This window comes from Acinonyx jubatus, chromosome A1 (genome assembly GCF_027475565.1).
Source record: "Acinonyx jubatus isolate Ajub_Pintada_27869175 chromosome A1, VMU_Ajub_asm_v1.0, whole genome shotgun sequence".
Classification (NCBI taxonomy): domain Eukaryota; kingdom Metazoa; phylum Chordata; class Mammalia; order Carnivora; family Felidae; genus Acinonyx; species Acinonyx jubatus.
Genome location: NC_069380.1, coordinates 129,886,296 through 129,904,275, shown reverse-complemented (window position 1 = coordinate 129,904,275; position 17,980 = coordinate 129,886,296). Strand labels below are relative to the sequence as shown.

General features: G+C 34.7%; 1 protein-coding gene across 4 annotated transcripts in view; it reads right to left on the bottom strand.

Annotated features, from left to right (window-relative positions):
- Positions 1 to 17,980, bottom strand: part of RNF180 (ring finger protein 180) — a 205,970-nt gene that overhangs the window by 148,355 nt on the left and 39,635 nt on the right. For all 4 annotated transcript variants that reach the window (XM_027041134.2, XM_053223386.1, XM_027041142.2 and 1 more), the window contains 2 exons: positions 6,094 to 6,189; positions 3,489 to 4,448 (listed from right to left, as the gene is read on the bottom strand). In XM_027041134.2, coding sequence (XP_026896935.1) covers positions 3,489 to 4,448; positions 6,094 to 6,189 — 1,056 coding nt within the window. The remainder of the gene's footprint in view (positions 1 to 3,488; positions 4,449 to 6,093; positions 6,190 to 17,980) is intronic.

The following is a 17,980-nucleotide window of genomic DNA, read 5'->3' as shown; positions in this document are numbered from 1 at the left end:
AAGAAAATACACTCAAAATGAATCCTAGTTCTTAATGGGGAACTTAAAATTATAGAACTTTTAGACAAAACCACAGGAGAAAATCTTTATAACCTAGAGTTAAGCAAAAGAGATCTTAGATACGACACCAATGGCATAACTGATTTTAAAAAATGAGAAATTAGATTTCATCAAAATTAAATATGTTTTTACAGTAAAAAAATATTGAGAATGAAAAGACAAGCTATAAACTCAGAGAAAATCTTTACACATCACACAAGCAATGAAAAACTCACATCCAAACTATACAAAGAACTTTTACAACTCAACACAAAGAACACAACTCAACTAAAAATAACTAAAAGATTTAAACAGACACTTCACTAAACAATATATACAAATGGACAAATAAGCACATGAAAAATGTTCAACATCATTAGGAAAATGCCATTAGGGAATTCCAAGCTGAAACCACAATGTGATACAACTACCTATCTACTTATGACAATATAAAAAATACTGAGACTACCAGGTGTTAGTGAGGAGGGACAGCAAAGCAAATTCCCATACATCCTGTCTTGGAATACAAAAGAGTACAGCCATTTCCAAACTGGAAAACAATTTGACAGTTTCCAATAAAGTTAAATATATGCTTACCATACGATCCAGTAATCTTACTGAGTATTTACCCTAGAGAAATGAAAAAACTTAGGTTCACACACACAAAAAGAACAGAAATGCTTCTAACAGCTCTACTCATAATTGCCAAAACAACTGGAACAACTCACCTGCCATCACAGGTGAACAAACTGGTTTATTAATAATGATGGAATATTACTGAACAATAAAAAAGAACAAACAGTAGATATATGAAATAACTTAGAAGGCTCTCACAGGCAACTGTACTGAGTAAAAGAAGCCAGTCTCTAGAGGTTATATATGATTCTTATTTTTTATAACACTACATTATTATTTTATAACATCATCAAAGAGACAAGCTAAAGTAATAGAGAACAAATCAGTGTTTTTCAGAGATTAGAGGTAGGGCAAAGATATGATTATAAACATATAACCAAGGCACAATTACAGAGGCAGAAGAGAGATTCTGAGGTTGATGGAACTATCCTGTATCCCCATCATGGTGGCTGTTATATGAACCTGTGTATTTAGATCATAGAGCTATATGCCAAGAATAAATCAATTTTACTGCATAATAATTACAAAAACTAAAACAAAACACTCAAAAAGACTATGATGAATAAAAAAACCAAGTTCGCTCAGCACTATCTTCCCCCAAAGTAGATGTTTAATTAACATCTGTTGAATAAAACAGTGTAAGTTGGCTATAGTTTCTGTTTCAATGTTAGTCTCATTTATACCCCAAAGCTTCAAAAATTTAAATAACTTTTTCTAGTGTCATTAACACTAGGTAAATGCCACATAAAGATGTCTAGCTTGTGAAAAAAATCATTAAAAATATCAAATAAAAGTCAGAAATCTAGATTTCCCAATGAATTATTTTAAACTTAAAAAAATTTATCATTAACGGATAACTTTGCCTTTATATCTTGTATGCTTATCTTCCTTATTTAAAAAAGGGCAGGATCCATGATGAAGTCATTACTCAAAGGCATGGTATATGAAACACATATTTGATAAATGTTTACAGAACTAACTACTCTTTACTAAACACGGAATGAACTGAATAGCTAACCCATTAATTTATCTCAAATACTAAATCTTCCTAAGATTTATCCTTTTGTTTCACTTAGCAAAACAGTTGAAAATTTTTCTTCTTTCTGGCTCTAACCATGGTGTGTGCTCGCATCACTGTCATTTCCACGCTGCTACAGCTAAGCGGACGATCTATCGGCATTTGTTTGCCTTTAGCTCCTGTGCAACCAACCAAACCTCTTAGGGTCCTGCCATATTACCCCCTATCCTGAAGTGTCACAGATCTGACTAGAATTCATTCATTCTGATCCATTAGCCAGGCAGGCTGGCTAAAATACACGTATGTGAAGGAATAAAAGTAACTTCATAAAAACAAACGAACGAACAAACAAAAACCCACTGATGTTGGTCTTGCTTTGCTCTAAACTGTATGAAGTAGAGTGTTCCTATGCTGAAAGGAATCGGTAATATAGATCAACTTTTCAGAAGTACCCAGCCTAAAAACTAAACACATTTTTTAAATTGCAAGGATGTTGTCTGCATATTTTTACAGTACAGAGCAAGTATAATTATACTTCTTTTAAATTTCTATTTGTTAAATTATTATTTTAGAGCTCTCTATTTTTCAGGTATTATTTCTGAATATTAACATATTATCATCTCCAATGTATCTATGGGTTTAAGTCAAATTTTCAATTAAAAATATTGTATTTTACAGCTTCGATAAATTAAGCTGTGAAGTATATTATAATGGTGCTAAAATATATTCATTTTTTTACAATCTACAATATATGCCTTGATACCACATTACACCATCACTTGCAAATAAATCAAACTGCAATCCTCTTGTCAGCATCCAGTCAAAAATGTAGTAATTACCTATAATTATACTATCCAACCAGACAATGAAAAATAATTAACCTGATTGAAGCACTCACAGTAATTTTATTGTATTCAATCTATGACTAGAATCACAAACAACAAGTTCGCTTGTTTAAAATAATGAATTATTATGCACAGTTGCAGCTTTCTATATTTAAGCTCTAAGGACATTGTTGATATTCAACATACTGATTAATAAGGATTGCTATTTATTATGAACAAGTAAATAACAAAGGCAATTTTTGAAAAAAGTTTACATAGAAAATACTGGTCCTCAAACTTTCAAATTTTCATGAGCACCTCATCCATTGGCTTCCATTGGTCTCCTTAGCACCTGCAATTTATTGTTCAGTGCCTTCACATAACGGCTTTTGAACAAATCATTATAGGGACAGAAGTTTAAACCATAGAGCAGCACACTTTCCTATAAAATTACAGTAAGGGTCAATTATTATCAAGACGAATTTCATAACTTAGCACAGTAAACTATATCTGGATCATGTGAGCACATAATTACATAAGGCTCCTTGAAAATATCCATTTAAGCTAAAAGTGATGAAAGTCAATGAATTTGGCACTAGATTGGATTTAATTAGAAAAACTGTTTTGTTTCAACTTAACCTGAAATAGGTTGCCGTAAACAATCCTAACATGAATAAATTTAAAATAATATGACAATCTCATCTCAATATCATGATTAATATTTGCGTAAAATATTAGAATTGGGAAAACCTCACAAAAGGACATTTTCTAAACATAGGTGAGCACAGAGACAGGCTTATATCTGTCAATCATAAGAGAGGTACATGATTATTAAGTTTACCTAGACAGAAATGACCTTTCAATACTCATTAAAACCATGTTTTTATAATATAGGTATCCAAAGTTAGCTCCTTTCCCCAGAGCACAATATTAGTAATACAGAATTTTTAGTAAACTCTCAAAAAAATTACCTGCTTCTGTAGCCATCTTTCATGCCTTCGTTGTTTCCTTCTCAGATTTTTCAACTTGCCCCTTTCTCTTTTATTGAGCCTCTGATTAATGGCACCCAATGAGAAAGTTCCCGAGCGCAGGAAGTCCAGTGGAGAGAGGTGTTCTTCCTGGTCCGAGGCCTCTATCATGTTCCGACCAGCTGAGGGCAGGTCCATCAGGAAAGTCAGGTTGTTAGAACTAGCATGGTCAGTGTACACTGCGGAAGCTTCTAGACCACACTGAAATTCTCCTCCTCTTTGTGTCTGGGTCTCACGGGGAGTCACTGAAAATCTTTGCAGCAGCATATTAGGATCAAAATTGGATGAAATCTGAAAGGAACAGTTATTTTTACTAGATTCTAAAGGCAAGCCTGAAAGGTGAATAGGCTGTGTTTCATTTAGCCCGGGACAGGCAGCAGTCTTACTATGTAATTTATATAAAGTGGGTAATAATGTCAGTTTCTCACTGATGTTCAGATCCAAACTATGTGATTTCCTATGAAAAGCTCTTGTAGTGCATCTGCCCGTCACAAGCTGAGGAACAAAAAGCTGGTATTTTGGATCTGATGCTTTGAAGAGCAGTTTTTCATTCTTCATCTGAAAATATGTTGACCGTACCTCCAGGCAGAGTGCTTCTGTTAATCTTCCAGGGCCATTATTATTTTGGGCCATATTTAAAAGCCTGTGATTTCTGTTTTTGGAGGTGCCACCTGTCAGCAGAGTTTCCTTGTCACAACCTGACTGAACTCTAGGATGTGACAAGTATTTCAGCGATGGTCTCATTAGTCGGCCTGCCTGTGTTGGCTGATAATCGGTCCGGCTCTTAGAGAGATGTACAGCTGCAAGCTGGCCACAGGAACATTTTGGAGTGCTGACAAAATTAAAGCCCCCTAAACGGGCCCCACAGAAAGGGCAATTCAGTTTTCCAATTGTCCACTGGGCCTACAGGTAATAAAGGAAAATAAGACAATGCTTTCATTGTAAAGTAACCAAAGAGAATGTGAGTTGTTTTGTTTTGTGTTTTGTTTTTTTTTTTTTAAGCCAACCACATGAAAGTTTTCTATGCCACAGAAAAGGCTAGCTTTCTGTTTTCTGATTAGTAGACAGACCAATAAATGGAAATAAGCCTTTTAATAAACAGAGATAAGAAACTCCAAAGTTCTAGAATGATAACATATTATACGTTATGCCCATCTCAACAATACTCCTAAGAATTCTAAAAGACTCTCTCAAACAATAGGTTGAACATGGATGCAGTGTGAATTAATGAAAAGAAAAATACACTATGGAACCAGGAAGCAAATCAGTCTACAGAGCTTAATTTGCAAGTAAAATCTCACAGAAAAGTGTCTGTTTTGATACACTTCTTGCATACCAAACACTGTGGGAGGGAACTTTACCCAACCAACAGAATAAAGCTCTTCCTGCCTTTTTACATACAACCAAAAGATATTGGTTGCGTACATCAGAGTACAGTTTCTATATTCAAATGGGAAATTAACAATAAACTAGCTAAAAATTAGTTTTTCAACAGAGGTAGTGGAACATCTGTAGCATCCTGATACATTTTGTAAAGTTCAGGACACTTAAAACCAGTGTATTGGCATGTTCCCAGGAAATCATTACAATGTGAAAATGAATGCAAGGGACACCTATCAGATGTTATTTTTTAACAACAACAAAGAAAGTCATTGGAGAATGGCAGCTATACTTTTCCAAAATCATATTACTTATAGTTTTCTAATACATAGGTGTTTTGAATTGTGAGAAATAATGATACTATAATGTCAACAAAATGAGTTCCTGCTCTTATAATATTTCATCAAGGAGACTTAAAAATGTGGTAATTTGATTTTGATTGTACCAATGACGGTCATTACTTATCTAGTTTATTTTATATGTGTGTACATACACGAATGATGCATGATATTTCATTCAGTCATTGGGCACTATTCTAGGTGTATCTAAAAGATACACTAATAAACCACAGAGAAAAACTTCTGACTTCATGGAACTTATATTCTAATAGGGGAGGTAGGCAATTAACAGGGTCAGTAAGCCATATGTGTATGCGGGAAAGTGTGTGTCTGTGTGTGTGTGTGTGTGTGTGTGCGCGCGCGCGCACGCACGCAGTAATGTTTATATTTATACATGTCATATACACGTATGCATATTTACCAGTACTATATATTACTTATTGTGTGTGTGTGTGCATATGTAAAATATAAATAGGTATATAAAACAGAAAAGGGAGAAAGGAAGTGTGAAGAGTGGTAATAGTGGGGAAGGGCAATTGATAGTTTGCACAGGCAATGCCTCACTGTGATTAAGACATATGGAAATGAAGGAAGAGGGGATTAATTGTGGGAAGAGCAATCAAGGAAGGGGAAATACCAAGTTCGAAGTCTGAGGGTGAAAAGTACCTATAACACTCCAGTAATAATGAAGCCAGTAAATGCAATCAAGTGTTACACACCCTTTCTTATCTCTTGAAAACATGTATTCAATAAAAAATAGCTCTAGAATGAGGATAAAAAAACTTGAAAGGATTACATTCCTAATTGTACTCAGAAACTAAGGAACTTACTTTTTGTATTAGGCAGTTTATCCATTCTGGAAGAGCTTCTATATCCATGTGCCACACATGACAAATATTTTGATCATCAGCTGAATCATGTCTATCCTGTTGTATAAAAATGCATGATATTAGTCATTACCAGGTTCTGGATTTATTTAACGAATTTCATGTTTGAGTAAAACACAAAAATATACATCTAGTTTTAGCTAGGAAGAAAATATACACTGCTCTCCTCTCCTCACTCCCTCCTTAAACCCACAAAGACAAAAAAAAATTTTTTTCAGGGAATAACCATTTGGGAATTAAAAAAAACCATCAAATTAAATTTAAAATTTAGCAATAAGTCACTCAATAGAAAAATCTGGCACCCTATTCTTTTTTCCTGGGTGTAAGAAAACACAGCGCCATTCATGACAACTTTCCTGGGCCTTTCATCTCTTATTCCATCTGTACTCTACTAATGACAGAATAAAGGAGTTGCTATATAATCTATCAAGATGCTCAAGAAAAGTACAAGAGGATGAGGGAGAAGAAGAATTGTGTAGGCAGCTGGAAAAGCCCCAACTAAATTTCAGCTGTGTTAGAACAAAAAATATTTCAAAGAGAGATACTTTTGGCTTTCTGAAATAGATATGTAAAAATAACTGTGATATATAGGTGAAGCGATACACGTATCAAAAAAATGCAGGACAGAGCAGCATGGAGATGTATGACTGTTTATGACCTTAGTGAACCTTAGGCCAATTATTTTACCTCTCTGGGTTTCAGTTTCTTCACCTGTAAAATACTTCTAGATAGTTGCTAAGGTCCCTTCTGAGTATACAGAATGATATTCTATGATGACAAAAAAGAGTTGCTTGAGAATAACAGGGAAAAATAAGGCTTCTGCCCACGGACCCATTTCCAAGGTGAGATTTTACATAGATATAGTGTTTCCAAGTTGCACAATTCTTTTTAAATTTCCCAAGCAGTTACACAACTAGATACTATAATTGTATTAACAAAATAAACAAGGAAATTACTAAACATCCTTTCTAAGTTTGTATTCATAGTGACACGAATGAAAGAAGACTGAATGTCTTTAAGAACCTTTCAATGAATAATTTACATTGTGACTTGGAACCAAGATCACCCTCAATTTCTAGGTTTAATCTCCCAAGCTGGTTCCTCTGGGCCCTATATCACTTTTCTCTTCCATTCATACATATTAAGATACTAAATGGTGGCCCCATATACAAGAAAAGTTTCAGTATGATGTATTTATATATCAGAAAGATCTATAAAGAAGCCATCTTAATCTAATTTCTGTCAGGCTCTTAAAAAATCATGAAGTAAAAAGCGAAAGCTTGACTTCCTCTTTGCCAATTTTGATGCCTTTATTTCCTTTTGTTGTCTGATTGCTGATGCTAGAACTTCCAGCACTATGTTAAACAACAGCGGTGAGAGTGGGCATCCCTGTCGTGTTCCTGATCTCAGGGAAAAAGCTCTCAGTTTTTCTCCGTTGAGGATGATGTTAGCTGTGGGCTTTTCATAAATGGCTTTTATGATCTTTAAGTATGTTCCTTCTATCCCGACTTTCTCAAGGGTTTTTATTAAGAAAGGGTGCTGGATTTTGTCAAAGGCCTTTTCTGCATCGATTGACAGGATCATATGGTTCTTATCTTTTCTTTTATTAATGTGATGTATCACGTTGATTGATTTGCGAATGTTGAACCAGCCCTGCATCTCAGGAATGAATCCCACTTGATCATGGTGAATAATTCTTTTTATATGCCGTTGAATTCGATTTGCTAGTATCTTATTGAGAATTTTTGCATCCATATTCATCAGGGATATTGGCCTGTAGTTCTCATTTTTTACTGGGTCTCTGTCTGGTTTAGGAATCAAAGTAATACAGGCTTCATAGAATGACTCTGGAAGTTTTCCTTCCCTTTCTATTTCTTGGAATAGCTTGAGAAGGATAGGTATTATCTCTGCTTTAAACGTCTGGTAGAACTCCCCTGGGAAGCCATCTGGTCCTGGACTCTTATTTGTTGGGAGATTTTTGATAACCGATTCAATTTCTTCGCTGGTTATGGGTCTGTTCAAGCTTTCTATTTCCTCCTGATTGAGTTTTGGAAGAGTGTGGGTGTTCAGGAATTTGTCCATTTCTTCCAGGTTGTCCAATTTGTTGGCATATAATTTTTCATAGTATTCCCTCATAATTGTTTGTATCTCTGAGGGATTGGTTGTAATAATTCCATTTTCATTCATGATTTTATCTATTTGGGTCATCTCCCTTTTCTTTTTGAGAAGCCTGGCTAGAGGTTTGTCAATTTTGTTTATTTTTTCAAAAAACCAACTCTTGGCTTCGTTGATCTGCTCTACAATTTTTTTAGATTCTATATTATTTCTGCTCTGATATTTATTATTTCTCTTCTTCTGCTGGGTTTAGGCTGCCTTTGCTGTTCTGCTTCTATTTCCTTTAGGTGTGCTGTTAGATTTTGTATTTGGGATTTTTCTTGTTTCTTGAGATAGGCCTGGATTGCAATGTATTTTCCTCTCAGGACTGCCTTCGCTGCGTCCCAAAGCGTTTGGACTGTTGTATTTTCATTTTCGTTTGTTTCCATATATTTTTTAATTTCTTCTCTAATTGCCTGGTTGACCCACTCATTCGTTAGTAGGGTGTTCTTTAACCTCCATGCTTTTGGAGGTTTTCCAGACTTTTTTCTGTGGTTGATTTCAAGCTTCATAGCATTGTGGTCTGAAAGTATGCATGGTATAATTTCAATTCTTGTAAACTTATGAAGGGCTGTTTTGTGATCCAGTATATGATCTATCTTGGAGAATGTTCCATGTGCACTCGAGAAGAAAGTATATTCTCTTGCTTTGGGATGCAGAGTTCTAAATATATCTGTCAAGTCCATCTGATCCAATGTCTCATTCAGGGCCCTTGTTTCTTTATTGACCGTGTGTCTAGATGATCTATCCCTTTCTGTAAGTGGGGTGTTAAAGTCCCCTGCAATTACCACATTCTTCTCAATAAGGTTGCTTATGTTTATGAGTAATTGTTTTATATATTTGGGGGCTCCGGTATTCAGCGCATAGACATTTATAATTGAAATCAGTTGCATTCTTATACACTAACAATGAAGCAACAGAAAGACAAATAAAGAAACTGATCCCATTCACAATTGCACCAAGAAGCATAAAATACCTAGGAATAAATCTAACCAAAGATGTAAAGGATCTGTATGCTGAAAACTATAGAAAGCTTATGAAGGTAATTGAAGAAGATTTAAAGAAATGGAAAGACATTCCCTGCTCATGGATTGGAAGAATAAATATTGTCAAAATGTCAATACTACCCAAAGCTATCTACACATTCAATGCAATCCCAATCAAAATTGCACCAGCATTCTTCTCGAAACTAGAACAAGCAATCCTAAAATTCATATGGAACCATAAAAGGCCCCGAATAGCCAAAGTAATTTTGAAGAAGAAGACCAAAGCAGGAGGCATCACAATCCCAGACTTTAAGCCTCTACTACAAAGCTGTAATCATCAAGACAGCACGGTATTGGCACAAAAACAGACACATAGACCAATGGAAGAGAATAGAAACCCCAGAACTAGACCCACAAACGTATGGCCAACTCATCTTTGACAAAGCAGGAAAGAACATCCAATGGAAAAAAGACAGTCTCTTTAACAAATGGTGCTGGGAGAACTGGACAGCAACATGCAGAAGGTTGAAACTAGACCACTTTCTCACACCATTCACAAAAATAAACTCAAAATGGATAAAGGACCTGAATGTGGGACAGGAAACCATCAAAACCTTAGAGGAGAAAGCAGGAAAAGACCTCTCTGACCTCACCGTAGCAATCTCTTACTCGACACATCCCCAAAGGCAAGGGAATTAAAAGCAAAAGTGAATTACTGGGACCTTATGAAGATAAAAAGCTTCTGCACAGCAAAGGAAACAACCAACAAAACTAAAAGGCAACCAACGGAATGGGAAAAGATGTTTGCAAATGACATATCGGACAAAGGGCTAGTATCCAAAATCTATAAAGAGCTCACCAAACTCCACACCCGAAAAACAAATAACCCAGTGAAGAAATGGGCAGAAAACATGAATAGACACTTCTCTAAAGAAGACATCCGGATGGCCAACAGGCACATGAAAAGATGTTCAGCGTCGCTCCTTATCAGGGAAATACAAATCAAAACCACACTCAGGTATCACCTCACTCCAGTCAGAGTGGCCAAAATGAACAAATCAGGAGTTCCTCAGAAAATTAAAAATAGACCTACCCTATGACCCAGCAATAGCACTGCTAGGAATTTACCCAAGGGATCCAGGAGTACTGATGCATAGGGGCACTTGTACCCCAATGTTCATAGCAGCACTCTCAACAATAGCCAAATTATGGAAAGAGCCTAAATGTCCATCAACTGATGAATGGATAAAGAAATTTATATACACAATGGAATACTACGTGGCAATGAGAAAAAATGAAATATGGCCTTTTGTAGCAACGTGGATGGAACTGGAGAGTGTGATGCTAAGTGAAATAAGCCATACAGAGAAAGACAGATACCATATGGTTTCACTCTTATGTGGATCCTGAGAGACTTGATGGGAACCCATGGGGGAGGGGAAGGAAAAAAAAAAAAAAGAGGTTAGAGTGGGAGAGAGCCAAAGCCTAAGAGACTGTTAAAAACTGAGAACAAACTGAGGGTTGATGGGGGGTGGGAGGGAGGAGAGGGTGGGTGATGGGTATTGAGGAGGGCACCTTTTGGGATGAGCACTGGGTGTTGTATGGAAACCAATTTGACAATAAATTTCATATATTAAAAAAAATTAAAAAATAAATAAATAAATAAACAAACAAACTTAAGAAAAAAAATCATGAAGTAAATTAAAAGAGGAAAGGACAGGAGATATGTTGTATGTTAGACCACATTTCACTATTTTGTACACCGTACACAATTGTATTTTATATATATTTATTTATTTACAATGGAGAAAAAATACTCTTGTTAAAAGGTTTCAAAATTTTCTAATTCTAATGTTTTAAAAATCTACAACACAAGTAGAAAATACTTCACTGACCAATACAAAGTCTGTTGAAAAGGATTTATAGTGGGCCAAAGAGTTACTTTACAGTTCTATTAATGATGCCTGAACTTTAATTCTGGCTAACAAAATGCAACTTACCATGTCAACAGTGAGAATAATGAGAAATAGCCAGGCAGGCACATGCCAAAATGAAGAACGTATTACTGAATGGAAACAAAGTGAGGAAGAGAGGAGGAGATACTACGACACACAAAGGTTTATTTTATTCTAGATTCTCATAAAACAGAAGATGGAAAAATTCAGGCAGAGCGAAGAAATTACTGGTTTCAAGGTGGTAAAGTGAGTGCATATTCCAGTTGATCCTCTCTCTCAAAACAAAAAACCAATACAAGACATTTACAAAAAGAACCCAACCGCTGAATTAGGAAATACAGATGGGGAGATTTCAACGAATAAGAAATTATGAGGAACCTGTGAAAGATTAGTGAAGAAATAAAAGCACAATGTATCTAAGTTCCAAGTACATAATAGATGAGAACAACACAAAGAATGGTCCATGTCAAACAGGTGAAAACCAGAAACAGAAAAGGTCCTGGGTAACTATCACGGGCGGTGAGTAAGTCTGTGTGTCTCCAGGCAAGAGGAGTACTTGGACAAGAGAAAAATGGGGCAACATTCCTGGGTAGCTAGAGATGCCTAAAAAAGATGGAAAGCATTTGCAGCAAGTTTAGAAGATGAGCTACTGAGGACCAATGTCTATTCTTGCTAAAAATAGTACTACAGCATATGAAGAAAGTGAACTAGATTTGTTTGTACTAATAACATGCATCGCTGCTATATACTCTTTGTTCTTTTAAAAAAAGGCAGGTGAAAGAAATAAATGCACTCTGAACTATGATATTAAAAGCATATATAACCTAAAATTAGATGAGCAGTATTGTGGCTTTTCTATGGAAACAAACAAAAATGGATAGAAAAAGTCCCTAAAAGGCCATGTAGTAATCTAACATTGGTTAGATTTTTTTTTTATTTTTTTTAAAACATTTATTTATTTTTGAGACAGAAAGAGGCAGAGGGGGAGGGTCAGAGAGAGGGAGACACAGAATCTGAAACAGGCTCCAGGCTCTGAGCTATTAGCACAGAGCCCGACGCGGGGCTCGAAGTCACAGACTGCGAGATCATGACCTGAGCTGAAGTCGGCCGCTTAACTGACTAAGCCACCCAGGTGCCCCAACATTGGTTAGATTTTAAGGAAGAAAGACCAAGGGTAGGAGTTACTAAAAGGAAACTTTAACTTTCTCATAATTGTTTTAATGGGAGAATATATTAAATTACACTTACACAATTTTATTTAAAAATTGGTTCAAGTGAAAAGGAAATAAATTGATTATTTCTGATTCTGGCAATCCTAAAGTAAGTGGAATTAGATATGCTCTCAGCATTATAATAGATGATACTAGGGAAATATATTTTTAAAAAAATTGTATAAGACCTTGGACAAAATAAATGGCAGGACTGCGAACACTGAGAAGAGAAACATAAATGAGGGGAGCCTAAAAATCACCCTTGATTTCTGCCCTGGGGAAATTCTAGAATCTTGATGTAGGGAGGAGGAAGCCAAGAACATAGAAGAAGCCTTGCTGATAAATGAAGATCTAAGTGTACAGAGGCTAAATAGCTAGAGTTTATAGACAATGTACTGGCAAGGAGAAGCCTACAAATAGAAAAAAATTCCAGAGAACTGTAGGGATTCCTTTAAATCTTTGGTTGAATACCAATATGAACACATGTTGGGTGAAATACCAGAGAACCAGATAAAGAAAATTTACCAAGGAAAAGGCATCTGCTAGTGAACTGTAAATTTAACTATTCACACAGGGATCCCAGCAAGCTGGGAAGATATTCATGCTCCAATTAGCCAGAGTAGCAAGATCTCAATGAACATCTTGGGTATTTAGGAGATTCTAAAGAGTCCTGCCATAAGAGCAGAGCTAAATTAGCCCTAGAATAAAGCCTATTAGAAATCAACCTACAAAAATTTAAAAATAGGCCTGCAAAGAATCAAAGTCAATCACTAGTAATTTATATGCCTGCTAAAAACCTCTTTAAAGGAAGATAATAATATTCAGACACTCAATATTAAAACTAAATGTCCAACTTACACAAAAAAATTACTAGATACGTGCAAAGCAAAAATGACCCATAACGAACAAAAAAAAATCGAGCAACAGAAATAAACCCAGAAAAAAGTGGAAATGACTGCATAAGCAGATAAAGACATTAAACCAGCTATTATAAATATGTTCAAGCATTAAAAGTAAAACATGAATAAAACAAAAACAGAAAAGTCTTAAAGTAACAACAAACAAATGGTATATCTAATTATATCCAATTTAAAAATTGGATCCAAATTAAAAATGTAACACTGTGTGTCAACTATACTCAAATAAAAACTTAAAAGTAAATTTAAAAATTTTAATAATTTTTAAAATAAAAAAAAAAACAGTGAGAGTGAAGCCCTGTAGCTCTCAATCAGAGAGTAAAGTAAGTTTCTTTGACCAATGACTGAGTTTAGCTGTAGGTTTTTCACAGATGCCTTTTATCAAGTTGAGAAATTTTCCTTCTTCATTTTCTGAGTTTCTATCATGAATGGGTATTGAGTTTTATCAAATAATTTTGCCACATGTATCAAAATGTTCATTTTTTTCTTCTCCATTCTATTGATACACTGAATAATATTGATTGATTTATGAATGTTAAACTAATTTTTATTACATAATGTGTAAATTTATTCCTAAATTGTTCATGTTTTTTGATGCTGCCATAACTGGTGTTTTACCAGTTGCTTACTGCAGTCTTCTGTGGCTAGTTTAAATAGAGTTGAATTACCATACTGACCTTATAGTCTACAAACGTACTAAACTCACTCCTTGCTGGTTTTTTGTAAATTCCTTAGCATTTACTAAAAATATGATAATATATTACCAAATTGTACTAATGTTTTATCAAATATTTTTGAGACTATCTTCATAAGAGGTGTTGATGTATGGATATCTTTTCTAATAGTATCTATTTTTTTCCTCTGTCCCCCTCTCTCTCTGCCCCTTCCCTGCTTCTCTCTCTCTCAAAAATAAATAAGAATGGGGAAAAAAAGAATACTTGTTTGTTTTTGGAGGGTACAGGTTTTCATCTCAAATTCACCTCCTTTAATTGATGTAGGTCTGTGCGTAAAGTCTATTTTCTCTTGATTCATTTAAATAATTTGTATCTCTTTCAAGTTTTATTCCATCTAGATTATCAAACTTTTTCATAAAATTTTTCACTACATTGTTATTATTCTTTTAAGGTCAGTGCCTCTATAATGATGTCTCTCTTCTTCCCTAATATTAGTCATTTGTGTTTTATCTGTATTTTCTTGTTCACTCTAGTGACATATTAATTTCATTGTCTAAAAATATATCTTTTGATTTCATTCTATTTTCCTTTTTATTAACTTCTGACAGGTGTTAGTTTCTTCCTGTTGCTTACTTTTTTAAAAAAATTTTTTCAGGTTTTTTTCTTTTAATGTTTATTTATTTTTGAGAGAGAGACAGAGTACAAGCAGGGGAGGGGCTAAGAGACAGGGAGACACAGAATCCAAAGCAGGCTCCAGGCTCCAAGCTGTGAGCATGCAGCCCGAAGCGGGACTTGAACTCATGAACCACCAGATCACAACCTGAGCTGAAGTCAGACACTTAACTGACTGAGCCACCCAGACACCCCTCCTGTTGCTTACTTAAGATTTAATTTGCTCTTCTTGCTTTCTTACCAAGCTGGAAGCTTACATTATTGATTTTAGACCTTTCTTCAAATAGAAGTACTTACTTACACTCTAAAGTTTCCTGTGACCGCTGCCTTATCTGCATCCTACAATATATGGCTTATGCATTTTCCTTTTCACTCAATTTCAAGTATTTTCTAATTTTTCTTGTGATTTCTTCTTTGACTTTAAGTTTTAAAGTATGTTTTTTAATGTGCAAATATTTGAGGATGTTTCAGATAACTTTCTGCTATTGTTTTCTGATTTAATTTCATTGTACCTCAGAGAACATATGTGGTATTACTTACTTTCTTTTAAATGTAAATAATGGTCCAACAAATGGTATATCTTGAAGAATACTACATTTGCACTTTAAACAAATACCTGTTCTGCTGTTGTTGGATATGTTTCATAAATGTCAGTTGTGTTGTCTAAATGTAATGTTTTCTTACTGAATTTCTGTCTTCTTATTCTACAGAATACGTGGAATATTCTTACTCTACAGAATATGAAGAATATTTGTTTATGAAACAAACCCTGAAATTTCCAATTATAATTATGGGTTTACACATTTACTCTTTAAATTCTGTCAGCTTTTGCTTCAAGTATTTTAAAGTTCTGATATTAGTTACATACATACTTCAAATTGTTATGCATTTCTGGCGTATTACTTCATAATTATGAAGATTATCTCTTTATTTTTAATAGTATTTGTAATTTTGAAATCTACTTTGCCTGATATTAATATAGCAATTCCAGTTGTCCTTTGATTTATGTTGGGATGATAAAAATGTGTTATTATTTCATTTTATATTTCAGTGAATTTCTTATAAAAACATATAGTTTGAAATTTGTAATTGAAGCATGTATATCACTTGCATTTAATGTTAATACCAATATGTTCAAGTTTAAATTCAGTATCTTATTTCCTATTTGTCTCATGATCTCTCTTCTGTTTTTCTTCTTTTACTGTCTTTTACTGTTGGCTCTTTAGAGCTAATTATTTCTCCTCTCCTCCTCAGTGGTTGTTCTTTTGTTTACAATATGCATCTTTAATTTATCATAGTCTTCCTTTAAATTATAATATATGACAGTATATGCAGATTGGAAACTTATGCAGTATACTTTGATTTTTTGCTTCCTATTCTTTGTATTATTGTTTTCACACATTTTATTTTTGCATTTATCAGTTACACGATAAACTGTTAACATTCTGCTTTAACAATTGTCCTTTAAGGAAAATTAAAAGGATATGTACATTTACCAACACATTTACCGTTTCAAGATCAACCTATTCAGTTGTACTGATACAAATCCCATTTGATGACATTTTCCTAATACCTGAAGAACTTCCTCTGATAGTTCAAATTTACTGGTGATGAGTACTTTGAGGACGTTTCTATGAAAAAGTTTTCATTTCACCTTCATTTGAAACATTTTATGTACTGTAAAATTACTCTGTAGTATACAGTCCCCTGGATTTTGTGAAATGCATAGGGTAGATTATACATGACTATGATCAAGATACAAAAACAGTTCCACTATCTTCCTCAAATTCTTTCATGCTGGCCCTTCATAGTCAATACTTTCCTCCCCACTTCCCAATCTGTTCTCCATTCCCATGATTTTATCATGCTGGCTCACCCTGTTCAAGTGGGATAGTCAGTTCAACAAACCTAAAACTTCCCCATCTTCCCCTGAATCCCAGTTCAGCTTCTCCACCTCCTCGACCAGACAGACGTGTATCTAACTCTTTGATGAAGGGGTATAGTTTCTGACACATATTTACAATATCAAGAACAGAGATAATGAAAGCGGCCTAGGTTTCTATTCATCTTCTAGGTTGCCAGCTTTTCCTTGCTATACCCTACTTCACATTTATCTTCCTTTCCTAGCTCTGTCAGTCTTAGCACACACTATGTCCTGGTGTCTTAGGGGTTTAGCTATCTCAGTGCTCCTGTTCCTTCTAGTTACAGTTCTGGGCCTAGCATTTTTTATGTTTTCATTTCAGTATAGACAACACATAATGCTATACTAATTTCAGGTGTACAACACAGAGATTCAAAATGCATTATGCTATGCTACCAAAAGTGTAGCTACCATGTGTCACTGGTACACTATTACAATATCATTGATTATATTCCTTATGTTGTACCTTTTTATCCCTGTGACTTATTCATTTCATAATTGGAAGCCTGTATCTTCCACTCCCCTTCACCCATTTTGCTGTCCCACTAACCCTTCCCTCTGGCAACCATTAGTTTGTTCTGTGTATTTATGGGTCTGATTCTGCCTTTTATTTATTCATTTTTTTAATTGCACATATGAGAGAAATCATATGGTATTAGGCTTTATCAGTCCGACTTATTTTACTTAGCATAATACCCTTTAGGTCCATTCATGCTTTGGCAAATGGCAAGATCTCATCAGTCACTTCAATAAATGGTGCTGGGAAAACTGGACACTACATGCAAAAGAATGAAACTTGACCACATTGTAACACCATACACAAAAATAAGCTCAAAATGGATAGAAGACCTAAATATGACACCTAAATCCCTAAAAATCCTAGAAAAGAACACAGGTAATAATTTGACATTGGCCACAGCAACTTTTTTCTAGATGTGTCTACCAAGGTAAGGGAAACAAAGCAAAAAAACAAACAAACAAAAACCTATTGAGACTGCATCAAAATAAAACTATTTTGCACAGTGAAGGAAACCATCAATGAAACCCAAAGGCAACCTACTGAATGGGAGAAGAGATTTTCAAATGGTATATCCAATAAGGAGCTAATATCCAAAATATATAAAAAAAACTTACATAACTCAACACCAGAAACCTCCAAAATGATCCAATTAAAAAATGGGCAGAGGACAAATGGACATTTTTCCAAAGAAGACACCCAGATGGCCAACAGACACATGAAAAGATGCTTGACATCTATCAATAATGCAAATCAAAACCACAATGAGATATCACCTTACACCTGTCAGAATGGCTAAAATCAGAAACTCAAGAAATAACAG